General features: G+C 40.0%; 2 protein-coding genes across 9 annotated transcripts in view; one reads left to right on the top strand and one right to left on the bottom strand.

The window, feature by feature from the left end:
• Window positions 1-3,275: 3,275 nt before the first annotated feature.
• On the top strand, window positions 3,276-14,296 carry LOC138017559 (secreted protein C-like). 8 transcript variants are annotated; one of them, XM_068864679.1, is made up of 13 exons: window positions 3,276-3,397; window positions 4,057-4,157; window positions 4,834-4,881; window positions 5,606-5,647; window positions 6,362-6,547; window positions 7,605-7,909; window positions 8,258-8,407; window positions 8,722-8,845; window positions 9,305-9,364; window positions 9,580-10,217; window positions 10,856-10,885; window positions 13,042-13,176; window positions 13,952-14,296. In XM_068864679.1, exons 2-13 carry the CDS (start codon window positions 4,106-4,108, stop codon window positions 13,997-13,999), a joined length of 1,818 nt encoding a protein of 605 aa, XP_068720780.1. In that variant the 5' UTR covers window positions 3,276-3,397; window positions 4,057-4,105; the 3' UTR covers window positions 14,000-14,296. The 8 variants fall into 8 exon arrangements, with proteins under 8 accessions (XP_068720780.1, XP_068720822.1, XP_068720960.1 ...); XM_068864721.1 differs by having other exon boundaries at window positions 3,385-3,404; XM_068864859.1 differs by lacking the exon at window positions 3,276-3,397 and adding an exon at window positions 3,562-3,731 and having other exon boundaries at window positions 6,362-6,484.
• Window positions 14,297-17,988: 3,692 nt separating this feature from the next.
• The window catches only part of LOC138052009 (major facilitator superfamily domain-containing protein 6-like), a 3,934-nt gene continuing 2,419 nt past the window's right edge, over window positions 17,989-19,503 (bottom strand). Inside the window, exon 2 of the mRNA XM_068898359.1 lies at window positions 17,989-19,503. This exon is cut by the window's right edge and continues 1,437 nt beyond it. Within this exon, the coding sequence (XP_068754460.1) occupies window positions 18,878-19,503 (626 nt within the window). The 3' untranslated portion in view covers window positions 17,989-18,877.

Below are 19,503 nucleotides of genomic sequence, written 5' to 3'. Positions count from 1 at the left end.
CCTTCGTTTACTTTGAAACCGCTCATACCATTTATTCCTAAGATACCTCCGGTCCACATTGCACGGCCTGGACGAGACGGAATAATCGCGAAACACTCAAGATAGTGATAGTGCAAAGTTACAATTTGATTTGACGTTTTCTCAGTCGTAGATCTAGAGGAAACCTCCGATCCGACTAATCAATAATTTTGAACCGAAAAAAATAATGGTTGCGCGCAATCAAATTTGCTGGACAAATGTCTTCTTGAAAAGCGTTTGTGTCGACTAATTTTGACGTGTTGCGGTCTCACACCACAGCTTTTTGTATAGGCCATGCCGGAATTGCGCAGGGAACTGGGGCGAGTTTCAAACTTGAACCAATCGATGAATTGACACCATCACATGAAAGAGGACATTGAGAATGGCCATCTGTCCAAGTTTGATGCTTTTCGGTCGAGCAGAGACCAGCATAGTTAAGAATTCCTACAAACGACTCTAATTTTAAGGCGGCGTCCCCCAAAACCATGATAAACCCCTTTAAAAATTTAATCAGATTTGGGACAACTGGAAAATCCTGTCATGGACCTACTATTTGGAAATAGGTGAGATGAAAATCATTTTGTTTACCTATTTTTAGGAATATTACAGAAATCGAAAAAAATAATAATAAGAGTATATGGTTTGGGGGGACGCAGCTTCATTATTAGAGACGTTTGTATGGATTTTTAACAATGTTCAAAGGTCCATAACTTGGTCTCTGTTTGACCTAAAATCATTAAACCTAGGCAGATGGCCAATCTCAATGTTATCTTTCATGTGATGGTGTCAATTTATCGATTTGTTCCGATTTGAAACGCCCCAGTTTGCTGCGCAATTCCGGAATGGATTGATTCCGTAGGTAATCGCATGATTTCGAGTGCAATTTCGAAGAAATAAGCACATGTAAAGCTTTTCAAAGACGCACAAAATTCGGGCTCGTGCAATATTTGTAGTATCTGAAAAACATTACAAGTGCTTATCGATTTATTCCAAAATGCTCGAGTAAAATCATATGATGACTTATTCATAATACACATGAGAAAATTCGAGATGGATAAAGCACAAGCAACGCACGCATATCACGCAATCACGGAAAAATTGCGCCATGAATTGCGCTAACCAGGGCTTGCATTTGATTGGCTATCAATGCAACGATTTTACCTACATTCTCAAAGTCCGTTTTCGTGTGGTCCGCGGTCATGGGACGTCAGTCGCTCGCATCGCTTTGCTCGCAATGGTGTTCAAAAGGCGTATTGTTTGCAAGTCTATATCTCAACTTTCTGCACTATTTCACTTTTCTGCACTCTGTTTGGGATTAATTGTCGTACTCCCAGTCGATCAACCCGCAGAATTTTTTTGTGTATATCATTCGTTTTGAAACAACAGAGCAATCATGACACATCATAATTATTCAAAATGGCGGCGCCCAGAAAATTTGAAAACCAGTACAAGCGTTCTTGGAATTTATTTATTTTAGATACAAGCGCTTTCATTGGAAAAAAGTTGTTTTCTTGTTTAGTAGAGGTTCCCTTTAAAGTTTCCATTAAATGACGTCAAGTCAAGACTGCGAATTCAGAGAGCACCAGAATGGCACGTAATAGGCCTTTTGCAAGGAACTGGTCACATGACTGATAATTGGTGAAATGGAAAGATCGCGTTTGTCTCAGCCAGAATACAACTTTTCAAAGAAATACCACTTAAGGTAAAGATTATATGATCATTTTAAAATTGTCATATATATAATCTTTACTTGTTTAAAAACACTCGAAAATTCCATACTTTGTTTGCGAACGAAAAGCTCTTACCCTCCAATGTAATTTTTCATAATTACGCGCCACAAAAAGAGCTCAGATTCCTACTTTTACCATGGGTCAAATAAGCGCGAATAAATGTGAAAGGGCAAAAATTTTCAGTCTTTCATAGTTCGAAGGAAGAATTTTAAAGCGGTTTGAAAACTTAGAAAAATACAAGGATTTGAACGAAAATCATTGAAGCGTGACTGGGTGGCAAAGCGTCCTTTCCTCATACAAATCCTTATAAATTCTTTCAACTGTAACAACACCAGTTTAAAAGATATACTTACGAAAATCGGCGTGGTGGCATATTTTGAGCTGCTCTTTTTATTTCTGGAAAAAAGATTTATGAAACTAGCAGAATCAGCGTGTTAATGAAAAAAGGTCACGTGACGAATTGTTTCAAAAGGAGTATCCGCCGGTGCGGAAGGTAAGCCTCAAATGACAAAGAACTTGAAAACACAGGGTCAGAAAATACAATAACGGAATAAGGCCCCATTAATTTCTTAACCTCATCCGTTCCAAGGGAATCTACTAACCAACAAACAACATCGGAAGAATTGACCACAATTACACAGATGCCAATAAAAGACGGCAAGCTATACTGGTGGAAAAGCTCACTTTGTATACTTTGAAATTTGGACTGGATCAACACTTCAAGAAATGTTAATGGGGCCTTATTCCGTTCATGTATTTTCTGACCCTGTGTTTTCACCCTTGCACATTTATTTACCTGATCGACATTGTGAACAACAAAATTTAGCGAAACCAACATCGTTTATGAAACTGAATGAGTAGAATACCGGGAGAGATAAAAAAATACTACGAATGAATAATAAAATCATTTTTAAATTCGGCTTTCTTGGATGTGACGAACCAAGATCGTCACCGCATAATTATACACATATTGTTCCGAAGTCGGCTCAAATGCAATAATTATTAATTTAAAAGTTAGGAGCATTATGAGCATAAGGGAATCTGAGACTGCTAGTTTTTTTTAGGCGGTTTGCTTGTCATGAAATAGAGTATTTTTCCTAGTCTATTTGTTGTTTGGGTATCTTCTGTCAATCTTGACGCCGATACAAGTGGCGTACGCGGGAACTGAAACAGTTTCTCCAGATTACCGGTCAGATTCATTAACAACCTTTACAACGAACTCATTTTGGCCTCACGGTGGCTAGTTCGTGAAGTTATTCACCCATTTTCTGCAGTTATGATTACTTCACCACAACCTGGTTCGATCATTATGCATGACCAGCTTTCTTTCCCCTTTAGATATCAAGTACAGTAGGATGGCCACATCCAGCTGGAAATCGGGAGACGCAACTTGACTTTGTGTTTGTTTGTTTGTTTGTTTGTTTGTTTTCTTTCTAAGGAATTCTCGCTTTTAATCGCCCTCCAACCGGAAAAGTATCGGAAATTTACGACGTGCTAGTTTCATACCACTCGACTTTCCTTTTACAGATCATATATTTACCTTCAACCAGACATTCTATTTTTTTATGCTACTGAACAACACAACACCATAAGGACTTGATGAAGCATTTTTGAAGCCTGTGTCTTCGGAAATCATGAAGTCTTCAAAGGTAACAGGTGCGAAAGAACGAAACAGTGAACACTGTTAAAATCTTCCGAAGCATGCATATGACAGAAAATTACTCCATTTATTGAAATCATTGTCCAATGAACGTTTTCTCCAATTGAAAAGGAACGTAACTGCTCCTTGTGCTTTTCCTTCTAAAAAAAAGCCTCATTGGAACCAGTGATATTTAAACTCCCCGGGCTCAAAACGGAGTAGTTAATATTTAATCTCATTCGGTTTAAAAAACTTCTTCGACCTCATGACGTCATTGAAAGGATATGACCAAATAGGAAAAAGCTTCCAAGTCCGTGTTGCTCGTGATTTTCATGGTTTAAGCGGTAAGTTCATGGACCCTTTTGCTTAAAATTCTCATTCAAAGCTACATGATGTCAAACATCGATGTTTTGGAAGCAAAACAAGACGATTTATAAACAATGGATCGTTATTACAAACAAAGTAAAAACGACCTGCCTCTCCTAATCAGCCACCGGGCGTGGAGAACTCAAAGAACACATTTCTTCGAGCTTTCACAAATACAAAACTTTTATTTTAGAGCTCTGAGGCTTTCTTACCCATTTAGTTGTTTGTTTGCTCAGGCAGAAATCTTTGTTATGATACATAACTATAAATTTTGTTGATAATATTGCTCCATTTTCTTAACAGGTGAAATTTTGCAATAAATAACCAATACCGAACACGCTAACGCTGTGGGATGAACATAAGACTTCTTCTAGCGTGCTTGGCATTATGTTTGTCTCAAGCAGGTGAGATAGGAATACAGCATACAGGAAGAGAGTGCAGATTTAAGCGTTGTTGACTAATTGCGTTATGAATGTGTGGTTATATTTCCATCCTAAATCCGTAAATCCGCCTGCTACTCACTGAGGCCAGACCACAAGTTATGTCTACGTTGATCGAGTTGCGTCTACAGCATATTTTTTCTGTTTATTGAAAAATAAACATTGTGGCTTGGATTTTAGATCATCACATTTATGAGAGTTACTTTGAAGTATCGAAAACTTCAGGTTTAAACACGATTTGAAGCCACAGTCTCGGCGATGCCTACCCGTGCAGTATACTACTACCTGAGCCATCAGGGAGTCATTTTTGGAGTTCGCTCTAAAACCTTAGAGGTTTTAGATATTAAAACACTATATGTACATATGAACACATACGTGTTTCCTGTTAATGTTAAAGCTAGTAAGATGACTCGTGAGGTCTTCGGCGGCATACTCATCACTTGGTTGGATTCCAAGACACAACAAGTGGTGTATTTGCAGTAATATGATGACATCTGATACATGAACAAGATTTTCATGTGCATTTTTGCAGAGTTGATTTAATGATGGCATAGGCTTCTTTCCCTGTCCTTATGTCGCCATTATTTTGTCTGAAAAGCAGCCTGAGTTAATCTTTGATCAACGCGTTGATATATTTCAGTGCTGTCCGCTCCACTCGATGCCTCTCAGAAGCCTGGGGAGGAGCAAGGTGAATATGTTATTCCAAAATGGCCACGATTTTCGTATTGTTTTGTTTGCTTGCAAATTAGCCCTGGTTGCCTCGTTCTGAAGCTGAAAATTCAAAAGACTATTTAACCTTGAACGAAGTAATAAGGGCTAATTTGCAAGCAAACGAAACAATAGTAAAATCGTGGCCATTTTGGGAATGAGGTGTATGATTGTAATGGGACAATCGCTAGAGATTCAAAATAATAATAGAGCGAGTTTCAATCGAGTGTCGTAATACCAAAACCAAAGTAATTACTTTGGCCAATCAATAAGGACGGAGGCAATCCAGTAAACCAATCAAAATTCGAAATAATTACACGTAGCCGACACAAAGCGCGGGAAAATGTGCACTTGCGAGCCACGATTGGTTTTGGTTTCACTTCTGATTGGTTGAGAAAGTGGCCTGAGAACTTTGAACCAATCACTGAGTGAAGTAACGCAAAGCCAAAGCAATTCGCTAATTACTTTCGACACTCAACTGAAAACCTCTTTAACAAAAAAGGACTAGAGTTAGTATTACCATTCCAGATTTATTGAATTGTGCTTGTTTATGAGAGTACGATTTTTTCCCTTTACACGGATCAACAACATCACCGTAACAAGAACACTGAACAACGACGACAACAACAACCACTAATTGACAAACAACTTTTGTTTACATGAAAAGCAAAAGCAGATTTTATGTTCACTTTATATGTTCTCAGCAAACCAAACAAGTTCAAAGTCAATAAATCTTGAAGATAAAGGTGAGTCAATACTTGTGCACGAGTTTTCGAGCCTAGCAATAGGCCATTTTCGAAATATCAAATATGCAGCTTGGTAGTGAGGCAGTGAGGTCAAAAACAATAGAAACACATTGGAATGAATGTTAAACTATTTACATATCATCCACTTTCCTTTGTCTTTGTCCTCTAAACCTCTCTTTCAAGCTGAATTTTAATATATCGAAAAAGGCCTATTGAGCCATCCTCACCCTTCAAATATTAGACACGTAAAAATAAGCAATATGAAAGTCTTCAAGCGCTGAGACACTAAATGGGGACACTGAAAGTAGAAATTAAACTGAACATTGGTTTTGAGGAGTGAGGAAAAAACTTCTGGACCAGAGTAGAGAACCAACAAACTCGACCCATATCTGAATCGAACCTGGGCCACATTGTTTGGAAGAGACTGCTCTCATCACTGCGCCAGCACTGCTCTTCTTGCTTTCTGTTTTTCAGCTCCGTTGAAAATATGGATGGCGTGCAGGAGGAAATATACCAGAAATTTCCGTTGATATCACTCTCTCTTTGATGTTGTTTTCTCTTAATTCATTTCATTATTCTGGATAAAGCCATATGTAGCTTAACCTAACGTTAAGTTTAACTAGTTGAAACAATTCAAAGAAAAAATCTGCGTGTGTAAGGTTTCCACCTGTGTGTGCAATATCGAAACACGACTCCTTGCTTTGACTTTTCTAGTAAAAGAAGCTGTGAAAAAGGCTGAGTTAGATGCTAGTCTAGCTGCTGAAGATGCGGTGCGACATGGACATAAGGCTGAATCAAGAGTTACTAACGACAAAGATTCATCCGAAGAAGCCGAAGGTAGCACGGATCACGTGACTGTGGATAACAAGCCAACCCTGCACACCAGGACGCATGCTTTAGGCACGCTTTTTTAGTTTTAATCGTCCTATTCCAATATGTTCGCCGATGGCCAGGTGAATGTAGGTGAAAAAAAAATTCGACTTCGTCTCGGTTTTCATTCACCGATATTCACCGAGCCTGAGGTGAATAATTAATTTAGTATAATTACATAGGTGATTATTTGAAAAATATGCATTTTCTTCAAAATAATTAAGGGCGGTGCCTACTATTGTTACAGCGCATACGTTCTGCGCATCTCGAAATACTCGGATTTCCTATCGGCGGTGCTTATTAATTCAGGGATATTTTTGCGCGGTTCAAAACAATGCGAAGAAAGCAGAACTTAGCAAGTGCTCATGGTATCCAAAAAGGAAATTGGGAGTAACCATGCATTTTTCAGAGATAATAAAGCTTCAATTTGGCAAAGAACGCCATACATTGCTTTGTATTTTAAAGCTCTTTACAAATATTGTTGATTAATTATCTTCGAAAAATGCGCGGTTACCCTCGATTTTTCTTTTTGGATTTCAATAATATTTGTTAAGATCTGCTTTTCCCGCATATTCAGTAAACCGCGCAAAAATACCTTTGAATTAGTAGGCACCGTCCTTAAGTTCTTCGTCTGTCACCTCGACAAAATGGTTTGCGTTAAGCGCTATCCACTGTTTTAGCATATACTAAATGGTAATATCATGAGTCGATAGCACCTGGATGTAAAACCGTGCTCGTGCACACAATAAGCAACTGGGAAAATCCACACCTGTCTTCATTTCTTGCAATACCTTTCTATTGCATGCTATACTTTTTCAAGCAAAATTATCACCACTTACACATTTTGTGAGCGCTGGGAACAGTCGAACAGAAGAAAAATCTCCCCCTCCCCCCCCACAAGAGGTTAATACGTTGTAAGTATTCTATTAATCTCTTGTGCACATTGAGCAGCTAGGAATTAGTTGTAACGATGGCTGAGTCCTAGAGCTAGCAGCATATTACCGGTGAGAGTCCTTATTAGTAGTGAATGCATGATGATTCAAATACTTTACGGATAGAAGGTTAACATATTAGCATGTCTTTTCAGAAAATGAAGACGACGACGAAGGGAATAACAGTAAAAGAGTGAAGGAACATAAAGTGAATCGGAAGCCGAGTAGAAAAATGCTCGGCTTAGGTGGCTTCGGTGATCTCGGAGGAAACAATAATGATTACAAAGAGGACACCAGACTGGAGGATCGTCTAGCCATGGAGGCGGAGGAAGAAAAGAAATATGAAACAGGAGAAGGATACGGCGCAGGGGGAGGTGGTGGAGGGGGAGGAACAGGATGGGATGAAGCATCAAAGGGAGTAAACTGGGCAACTAATATACAGAGACAGGATGCTGCAGAGGTAATCCACGCATAGTGCTAAGAGTTTTAAATTTAGCTTGATGAAGGTACAATACCCGACAAAATGTCTTTAAAGACACCTCACATTTTCGGTTATAAAATACATTTTTTTTCTTTGGTATAACAGCAAATTCTCTCGCATGTCCAGAAACCCCCCACCCCCCCCCCCCCCCCATCCCACCACCACCCAGCAATGTTGTATGGAAAAAATATATCACATGACAAAGGTTAGACGGTATTCCGGAATTCCGCTTTCTATCACCTATTCGTGTGAACAAAAAAGAACTACCCGAATCATTTTCTTGTTTAAACCGATGACTGAGTTGCACTATTTTCTGGTTTATTTCAGAAACAGAGCATACAGGCCCAGGTCGCCTCTGAAAGCGCTCACGAACTCGATGAGATCCAGCGCGCCATCGCAGCTGAGTCCCAGTCCTCACGCGGTTCAGCTTCAATTGGTAATGCCGGAGCTTCAGTTGTCGGTGGGGCAGGATCACCGGTATACAAATATTTGCTTTCATTTAGCACCCAGCCATTATAGCTGTAGCTTTAAATGTCAATATTTGATTCGATGTAAGTTAAACTCATCTATTAATTTAAAGAAAATACGAATAGAAAGGGAGCTGTGTCAAACTAAATTTCCTTGGCTAATCTGCCTAAGGCCCTATTTTCTCTGTCATCGAGAGGTCTACGTCACTACCAGAGATGTAATGGCTAGAGGTTCAGTCAGTAATTATGCCCGTAAATGAATGCAACTGGCTGAACTAAGCTCGCTAATATAGTATTGTTTTTTTTACCATTACAATTAATTAGGTTCAAGTGCAAGGGGGCATGCAACCTAGAATTACAAATCCAGAGGGACAAACAAGACAGAATCCATCAATGCCATTCGTAGGAGGAGGACAACAAAAAAGCCTAAGTCCATCCGAGAGTCAAGGTATCAGCACTTTTATAAAAAAGAACTGGAGTATCGGAAATGAAAGTGAGAATAGTGAGAAATGCAAGAAAAAGAGAATTAAGGAAGAGCTCAAATTTTCAAGATTGATATTAGTCGTCAGTTAGTTTTTGTAGAAGAGGTGGTTTGTTGCCAAGACTCAAATGAGCCACCAAATGGATTCAAGAAAAACTGTGACTACCTGGATGGACTCTAGATTAAAGGTTCAACTGCCGACTTTTCTGTTTCCAAATAAACGTTTTTCTAAACAAAAATACACGGAATTAAATCCGTAGAAGTTAGTTTTTTTGTCGTCTTTGTTGAAGGATCCTTGGCATGCTGATTAACGAAAGGATAAGTACCAGTTTCGCTTACTTTGAGTTTTATCTTCCATTACTATTTCATGCCCTTTTTTGCTTTATCTTTCTTTGCATGCTTGCATGATGATTCCCTGCCCTACAGAATCGTTTCAAGACGTTACCTCACCTTATTCGACCGATCGATCATCCTTTGGCGAGCCAGGTTGGTTTGACCGACTAGTTCTGCACTTTTCTTTGTCTATCCCTTTTATTTGGCGTTGTTCCTGGGATTTAAAATATGGTTGAATTTAAAGAAATAGGCGAAAAAAACTAAACTGCAACCTATTTGCATCCTCCATACATACGGAAATGACTTTGTTTTGGTTTTATTCCCATCATTTTTGACTCCGCGTTGTCACTCTTAAATCTCTCCCACAGAAATCTCTAATTTCATTCACCAAGCAGAAAAAATATCACCAAGTGAAATGAGGGGAGCCACTCAACAAGACAGCATGGGTATGGGGGGTCTTGCTTCTCGAGGAAGTCAAGGATTGAGTGAAGGGATGGGCGGCCTTGGGGGATTAGAAGGAGCACAACAACTGGGTGGGCAGAGCCAAATGGCATCTATGGAACAGTCTCCCATGGCGGGATCAGAGAGGTTTGGAGGGGCTATGGATGCAGGAGCAGTAAGTCAAGAGGCATTGGGACAGGCAGGTCTAGCTGGAGGACTCAGCGAATCGGCGGTAAGCCGCATGACCGATGGATCACTCGGGGGTAGAACTGGAGAGTCCATTCAAGGAATGCAAGGAATGCAAGGAATGCAAGGAATTCAAAGTATGCAAGACCTTCAAGGAATGCAAGGCGTAGCATCAGCGCTCTCAACAGGCCAGGGCCAAGGTGGAATGTTATCTGACAATGGAGGTGTCAGTGCTTTACAGGGGCAAGGAATGATGGGAGCAAGCCTTCAAGGAGGAATGCAAAGTCTTATGGGAGGTGGTGGTGGTGGTCTTGGAGGACTTCAGGCTGCCATGGGTGGTGGAGGCGATCTGGGACAGCAACAGATGGCCTTTAAAAAGGTCAGTCAGTTTAAAATTTCAAGCATTGAAAAGCACACCTCTACTTTAGAACATTTATTCCGCTCACGGTTATTGTTTAAATCGGTAATAAGTCGTGACTTAAGGGTGAAAGTACCATATCAGTGTTTAGAGGAAAATTATGGTAGCTATAATGCTTCTAAGTTACTTGCTAATGCTTCCCCTGGTTTCTGAGGTATTCGACAGCTAAGTTAGTTAACCTTGAGCTCTTCCTAAACTGATCGATTATTTCTGTTAGTAGCTTGATCAGAGGTTGTACTGCTGCAACGCGTATTTAAAAAAAGCATCACCTTTCTGAGCTCTTAACTGGTTTTACGAGGCAACTACTTGTTGATCATGGTGAAACGAGATTTTCATGACAAATATGTTATTATGTCTGAGTTATTTTAAATTTGCAGCCCTATTATACAAATGCCCAACTGATCAGTAAAATTTACGCGTGTATAAAAGGACTTTTTCGGCCATGCATGGATTTAGGGCATCAACTTCTTCTTGTGCCCTATGCAGAGTGCCCAAGGCGCCAATAATTCACTGCGGCAAATAATTGTTTCATTTTGAAAAGTTATTACGGACAAAAACATCAAGTTAACGGCTGACGACTTACTTTTATCCTCAAACAGTCAACAATAGCAAGACCAAGTGACTTGCAGGTAACGAAACCACTTTATACTACTGACTTCATAGTTCAACTTACCGACGATAAACGTTAAATTAAACTCAAGCATCTAACAAATATTCTGAATCCTAATCGCTTTATCTTATCCTAGGCTATAAACTCATTACGAAAACTTAACTTAACGAAGATCAAGGTAATATCGATCTCTGGACACTCAATAATAACGGAACTTCTGCAAACATCACAACTGTTAATAAGAAAAGCCGGACCTTCTGCAGTCATAGTATTGTGACCTGTCGACCATTCAGTTTGTTCAGTCAATGCATCGGGGAACCGCGTGAGAGGTCGCACGTTCGAACCCTGGCCGGGTCTTTAAAGTGACTGAAGAGAAAGCCAGCCGTAGTTTGTAATTATATTTGTAAGTGGTTAGAAATCTAAAAATGTGGGCCGTTAAAAATCATCCAGCTGGTTAAAAGTGAGTAGGGCACTACGACCCCGGTATTGAAAGAACTGTATAGTGCGGTTTATAGACGAAAGATTGAAGTGATCCTCGCATTTATCTGGAAAAATTCAGGCCGCTTTAACGGGATTCAGAAGTCGGAGACAATTGGTTAATAAATTGTCCAGATAAGTACGAGGATGGCCTTATTCCGCTCTTCAAATAGAGCAGTTTTCAAAAACCAAAACCGGCCAATCAAAAAGGTCGGAGACATTCCAGTAAACCAATCAAAACTCGAAGTAATTACTTGTAGCCGACACAAACCACGGGAAAATGTGCACACGCGAGCCACGATTGGTTTTGGTTTCACTTCTGATTGGTTGAAAAAATGGCGCGAGAACTTTGAACCAATCACTGAGTGAAGTAATCATAAACCAAAGTAATTCACTAATTACTTTCGACACTCGATTGAAAACCACTCTATGCATTTCTTTTATTGATCATTCCTTTCACGGAAACACATGAGCCCAAGAAATTGACCTGCTCCCAACTGTGTGGCTTCGTAGCTACATAGCTCAGTTGGAAGAGCATTAATTGCACCGGAATTGCAGAGGTTGGTGGTTTTAATGGTTGTATTCGCCGAAAGATGATCCTAGCGGTATTAAAAAAATGCGTTTATCTCTCAGAGAAAGGTCATCTTCAAAGGGGCTTGTGCTCCGAAGGACGTATAATAGATATTAGCTACCACAGTTACTTATAGGTTTTGACAATAGTTGTCTCATCTTATTTAGGACAACTTGGCAGTGAGGTCAAGGTTTGGTTTTTTTTGCCCTTGAACTCAGGATTCGAGTTTTTCTAAGGGTACTGGAGGGTTCAAAATTACTTGTAAATGGGCACTCCTCGCAAGGATTCCCCTCTTGCGAAAGCTACCCACAATGGTCTAAAGGTGTTGTTATTCTCAGCAATTTTTCTTTCAACTTGTGGCGCAATTTTGTTCCTCGACAAGTTGCTTTACGGGTGCTACAGTGGGCAACGTTTGTTGCAACGTATCTCGTTCTCGCAGAGGTTAAAGGGACATTTTTATTGGCTGATGCGACAAACCGTTTGTTAAACAAGTTTCAAGACAGATGTAACACCCCTCGTAAGAAAAATTCGATGGAACGTTTTTGGTCTTTACGAAGTGTCACTTTGTTCGAATGGTCTTGCCATGACGTTGTCAGGAAAGTTGACGAATATTTACACATTGTAACAGCGCCTTGAAGAGGTCTTGTGTTTCAGTTACTATCGCAAACATTTTTTCCCGAGGTGTTAAACAATTTATTCTATGTGCGTAACTGGTGCACGAATTATGAACTTCGCACCATGTTAGTACCGAGGTTTGACTCGGTCTTAAAAATCTATTGAGCCATGTGGGATGACTTTGTAGAGTCTTTTTGTAACGAGAATGCGGAATACCATGTGGCGACTATTATGGCAGTATTGAGACTTTGCGAAAATGGTGATCTTTCCCCATGTAGTTTTGGTCGATTATGGTTTTGCGGATGTATCAACTTTAAATAAGAATAACAAGTTAAGACCCAGTCCAGGCCACAAACGACATCCAATCTCAAGGTCACCTCTCCTTCCTAACAATAATACAAAGAAAGCAAAACAGACGATCTTTAGCAGCATCGATAGTAACAAACAAAGATTATGAGGCGTATTTGCGTATTTGCTTCCTAAAGCGACTCAATGCTTATTTAATATTTCAGCGTTCAAAGACACATCAGAGAGACGAGGCAAGCAATAAACACAAGAAAAGAAAGTTACAAAACAAATTATCTGCTAGAAAGAGTGCTTTGCCAAAGAAACACCTTGTACGTGACCACAAGAAATCTGTTAAAAAGGTTGGTATGGTCTTTCTTCAGAGGATTGTTTTAATTTACAAAATTTGAACAAGCTCATTCAAATAGCATCTACATGATAAGGCGAACAATTTTGGATTTATGGGTACACCATCCTACGGTAGGGGCGATTCGGTTTGCTGACTATGATGAAAATTATTGCAACATCACCTGTACATAAATGATCAAGACATGATCATTTCATGATAAAGATAATTTATATTGTTTGTTTTTCAAACGTTACTTTGCATCTAGGTAAGTTGCACATTTAACTTACAACGTGAACGAATGTACAAGCTTCAACTCTTTCCTACTGATCCAGTAGTAGCTTACTGCGGCATCATTTTAGAACGCTTATAGAACTGAATAGTTCCAACATAGCCATTATCGAGCAACAAAACGTGACGCTTTCGTACGTGTTGCAACCGTCGTTGCTAAAGCGCCATAATACCTGGATGGGTGATCATTTCAGATGATCTCTAATGTCAGGTGCTGGCGAAATGGTCATCCTCCCACCTCTGCGAGTTTCTGAATTTCAGTCAACATCAAACTGGTTTTCCTCCTGATATTCCGGTTTTCCCTCCTTTCTGGTCAAAATTTACTCCCAGCTAAATACCTCCCTACCCGTGGTCGTAAGTTGCTAGAGGCGCGTTATGTATGCTTATGGCCTAATTTGTTGTGCTGCGCCCATCGCCATTGGCAAGAACGAGTAATTAGCAGCATGTTTATTCGTAAAATGTGCTCATTAATTTGCTTGTCTCATATACCTTCTCCTCAGAGTAAACTGGTGAAGAAGCAACATTCTAAACAATCAAGAACACATTAAAGATGGACATTAGCTTATCAAACCTTTGCTGTTTCGACGATTTAAAACAGAAGAAAATCATACTTTCATTATAGACTTTGATATAAAAGATGACGTCATTTTAAGACAACACACCAGAAAGTCGGATGGATGAAGAAGGGAAAGCAAAGACATCTGCTGAAATTAAGATCTATCGTAGCAAATCAATTAAAATTTGTGTTAAATTTATCATAAACAGAACAAAAGTGTGTCATCCTTAAATGCTCGAAAATATACATTTTTGTACTAGGCACCATGAGAGAATAAAGGTAAATTTCAACTTGCTGTTTTCAGTATTGTATACATGGGTTGTTGATCAAGCGTGAGGTCAAGATGGCTCGATATTGGCCAAGCTTTTTTTTTGCGGGTCATCACAAAACAAGGAAAAGGCTGAAGTATATATCAGTATCAAATGAGACTGACATCAGTGTAAAAGCAGACTCCATTTAATTTCTCATTTAATAGCCATTTTGTAGTCTGCATGAAACAAATAGGTCCGCAATGCGTACTTTTGTGGGATTTCAGTCAAATAAACGTTGATGCTTAGCACTACAGTAAATGTAATACATTTTTCCATGTTACAGTGATAAATGTCGAGTAAAGATTCCGTAGAATCCCAAGCTGCATACGAGAAAACGGTTAGGGGAGAAACATGTTTGGACTTCCAGTTTCGAGGAAATTAGGGGTGCTTACCATTTGTCAGAACAAACCGGTTGGGATGACCGATGAGTAATGGTAACAGTTTTCCAAAATCAGCAAACCAGCCCAACGAGATGGCGCTTACCATTTGCAATTGTTTGCGGCTGATGACAGACTGGAAACTGGAAAATTTAGCAAACGGTAAGGAAGAGTGCTTTCCATTAAGCCAAAATTTCCGGAAATTTCGGGCTGAAGTCAAATGGAAAGGTCCGTTTCGGTTCGGTCCGACCGGAATATTTGGGACCACCTCTGGAGGTGGTCCTCTTTGACCGGTCGGTCCGGTCCGACCGAAACGTGCCGTTCCATTCACAAAAATTCTCGTTTCCAGTCCCATTTCACTGTGATGTAACCGAAATTTCGGTCGAAACGTAAATGGAACGCTTCGGTCCAGTTGGAAATTGACTTTTGATGAAACAGGTCGTTCCATTTTTTCTTGATTAGTCCCACTGGTCTCCGACCTGATGTTCAGGCGTAATGGCAAGCGCCCGAAATTTCCACTGTTCCGTTTGATGGGTAATGCTATTTACTGTGGTTTGTGTATTTCCCTGTCAGCAGACAAAGTTGGACATGGCCCCAAGTTATCACGGGGGAAGGAGGGGCGGTGATTGACAGAGTTAAGAGTCACTGAAGTAAACATTTTACAGGTTACGATATGTGACGCATTACGATTGGGTGCATTTGAGCATATGAGTTTCTCAGCCACAAAAGCTTTTGCAATTAAAGTACTCTAGTGCCCTATCATCTTTGAACGTCTACTGATTGCATGAGAGTGGTTTCAATTTCTCATCCAGCCACTTAGCCAACGCATAGTTGTAAGTATGTGTAGCGGAGAGACTTGGGTGCATAGCAAGTTGTTCCTTATGCGTCTTAGGTAGGCCATATAGGTGTGCGAGTCTAGAACTTTTGGGACGGATGGAGTCGGCAATGGGCTTGGGTAGTACTTTAGATATGACAGCACTAATTTGGTTTTCCCGTTGTAAAAGCGGATGATAATATTTCACTGGCCTTCCTCTTGCTTTGGGTCTCTCTGTATCAACTGGTCTAAGTTTGCTAGTGTCATTGATGGAGGCTTCAGATAGCAGGAGTAGATATTCGGATTTGTCCATTACAACAACTCCGGAACCCTTATCTGGCTTTGTAACAACTATGTAGTCCCGATTTCTCAGCTCCTCGATGGCCTTCATAAGGGTTTTTTGCGGTTTAAGTCCCTTCTGGTTGATGCAGTCCAATGTCACAGATCGTAGTGTCGTAGCAGTTAGCTCTTTCATGTCATCATTTGCAAGGTGGGGCTCAATATTCCAGTATGCTTTTTCAAAGGTCACCATGACGTCGATAGGAGATACTTTCTCGGGAAGTGCAAACTTCAAACCTCGACAAAGGACCAATTTCTGGAAAAAAGATATTTCGTACGAGGAGATGTTCATGATATGTTCCTCGATATCCGTTTCTCTCTATAATAACCTAAATGTTCTAACAAATTTGATTGCCTAATTAATGAGGTGCTTTTCATAAGAATTTTCAAACCATCCCTAAACGTGCAAACGGACTCGATTCGCGCAAAGGTATTCACTTGAAGAACTTGTGATGCTTTGTTATTATGCTAGATTAAAGAAATCAAATCTTTGCATTACTTACTCACTTTGCCTTGAGAAACGAAACGTCGGCTTTCAACGTTAATATTCGCTTGCTTATTATTATTTTCACATATGGGGCAGAATCACTGAACGCTGATTGGTTGAGACGGAAGGCATTTTTTCTTAATCACGAGGGCACTTTGAGGTTAAGTATCAATAAAGTTATTTCAGTAGAGTTATGACTTAGACTGCCAAAATCCTGAATTCAAGATTTTGGACTGCCAAAATCTTGAATTCAAGATTTTGGCAGTCCAAAATCCTGAATTTTGGAAACTTAACTCTAACTCTACGACATTAACTCTATGAAATGAAAATAACTCTAAGAATAGCTGTCCCCGGGCACTTTTGGTAATCAAGAGGGCATGATTACTTGATCCTGATTGGTGAACAGTTGCTTATCCAGAGCAAGCGAGGTGACAAGAGAATTTTTTCCAGATTAAACTACTTTTTTGTCCACGTATAAATTATTTTAGGCGCTAATTCTGTTGACAGCAACGATTTTAACTGAATGAGAATCCGTGTTGATTGTCATTTGTCGCGGCACTGAACGGGCTTCCCTCAATAATTTTGCCCTTTATGTGATAAACATGTAATCGTTTTCCAAATTGCCCTTGTCGCTTCGCGACTCGGGCAATTTTGTGAGAACTTTGAAAATACGCGTGAAATTAATTCTTAATTGCCCTCTGGCCCATGCAGCGATTACATATACTTACAACGAAAATTGCCCGAACACTCCAGTCCTCAGAGGCTGTCTTGCCTCCCCACCTCCACCCCGACAGTATGTACGGGTGGGCGGACGGACGTACGCTACCGTCATAACCAAAATTTCTCGCATCGATAGATGTTCCCAAAAGATCCTACCCATGGTGCTCCGCGGACGGGCTTCGCGCGCCTGTGCTCTACCGTGACTATGACAACTTGCATAAATTAAATACTTCGGTGCGAAACACATCGACCAACAGCTTCTTCTCACTTAGCCTGAAATGTTTATTAACGTTCCATCATAAATATCACCTTTCAAACACAAAAAGATTACTGAGTTGAAATTTTAGTCACAGCATCGTCGATTTCTTGGCAGCATAAAAAATCCTTTTCTTGCTGGCCTTCCTAGTAAACTCATAAATGATAGTCGAACCACCAAGTGTTCCTTCTTCGTCGATTCTTCAGATTCTGAGTTTTGGCGCATGGGCTCAAATGAGGAAGACTCGAACTCGACAATAATACACCTTTAAAATACTTTTCACTTCAAAGGGAAAATGAAGTGTAGCAAAATCACTGGAAACACTTGAATCGTTCACCTCACAAACAAAAGGTAACACTACCATGATGATGGTGATGATAAACCGTGAATTGAAATTTACTCAAATAAACGTTAATAAATTAAAACCTTGGTTTTGAAAGAGAAGAAAACCGTAGTACCGGGAGAAAAACCTCCCCGAACCGAGTAGAGGACCAACAAACCCAACCCACGTATGATGCCTTATCCAGTGGGAATTGAACCCAGGCCACATTGGTGGGAAGCGACTGCTCTCACCACAACGCCAGTCTTGCTCCTCCAAGATTAAAGTTCCTGCGATTCTCAGGTTGTGTAGCTAATCACTGCTATGCTTTGATCCTCCTCTTACTTGAATACTGTAAATAGCGTAACTCACAAAATTACGATGGTTCATTTATTTATTGAATGTGCAAAGGCCCTTCAAATGACCACTTCAAACCATTCATTTCAAAGAATTCATTCCTCACGGGAACATTACAACCCACAAATGACCAGCTCCCAACGTCAGTGGCTTCATAGCTCAGTTGGTTAGAGTGTCGCACCGGTATCACGAGGTCATAGGTTCAAATCCCGTTGAAGTCCTGAATTTTTCAGGCTTCTCTACGCAATTGCAAATTTGTGTTCACAACTGCGAAGATCATAGCTTCACTTGAATGTAATCATTCTCGGAATTAAAAATAAGGAACCTAGCCCTTGTAAGTTATTCTTGGAACGCATTGTTTACATGCTCTGATTTGTATAAAAATTAGAGCACAATTTCTATGCGTCCGGTAGGTCTTTATTTACTTACTTGAAGTTAGCTACCTTGTGCAACCTTGTTTATATAACTCTATGTGGTGTATTTTGTAAAATACCTTAGCTTTTGTTTGCTTGGGTTTTCTTTTTTTTCTGGTTACTGAGAACTGGTTATACTCATGATTGTTCTCAATACATCTTTTTTTCAGTCAATGAGGAAAGAAAAGAATGCTTCGAAAAAAAAAAAAAACGTTCCTTACGTTCTCTGCCTCGGGATGCTAGAAATATTCTCTACACTGGTCCCCATCAAACACAGCACATCACACTCAGATTTTGAATTATAAGAACCCCATTCAACATATTTCTCTAAATACCTCTGTAAGATTCAAAATAAACCTACATTTAACTTTTATAGAAGTTGCAATTTTCCTGCTTTTTTTTTTTTTTTTTCATTTCGACCCACTGTTTTAAAAGATGCTTGTAGTTCGCAAACACAAAAAACTGCTTCGGAAAAAACTATGAGAAGTGAATTTCTTTCCCAAGGGACATACAAAATGGCACTAAAGGGGAACTATATGTAGGCAGAACCACTTTTTGTGGTTGGATAGAACAGTCACCTTTGTCTTCAGAGGGGATATGCAAAATTGCACGTCGCTTGCGCTCAAAAATCTCATCTTCACTGTAACTTGAGTAATCATCTTCGTCCGTGAGAAACAACATTGTGTCTGCTTCAGAAGGGAGAGTTTCCTGCCTACCTGTCGGCTGAATCATCATAAACACCAAACAGGTAAAAACACTTACAAAACCGAACAAGCGAAATGCGACATTGGTGGAGAAAGTCTGGATTAGTATCCCACACACTATACTTCCGACGCTGCCACCAACCCCCAGATAGAGCGCTTGGAGCAAAAATATCCCCGTGGGAAAGGAGAATGTTGGAGTGTAGCTTGTGATGTACAAAAGGAATGCTGACCATGCTGTAGAATGTGAAAATCCCTGCAAGAGTTCGATTGTTGGAGTGACCCAAGCAGACTCGGGGGTACTTAGCCACGAATAGATAAGGAAGCGTAAAGCATACGAGGCCAGGCCCAGATATATCATGCCGATGTATCCCATGTAGGTCATCAAGATTGGAGCCGACA

Source organism: Montipora capricornis, chromosome 1 (assembly GCF_036669925.1).
Source record: "Montipora capricornis isolate CH-2021 chromosome 1, ASM3666992v2, whole genome shotgun sequence".
NCBI classification, from domain to species: Eukaryota; Metazoa; Cnidaria; class Anthozoa; order Scleractinia; family Acroporidae; genus Montipora; species Montipora capricornis.
This window is presented reverse-complemented; position numbering and strand designations above follow the sequence as displayed.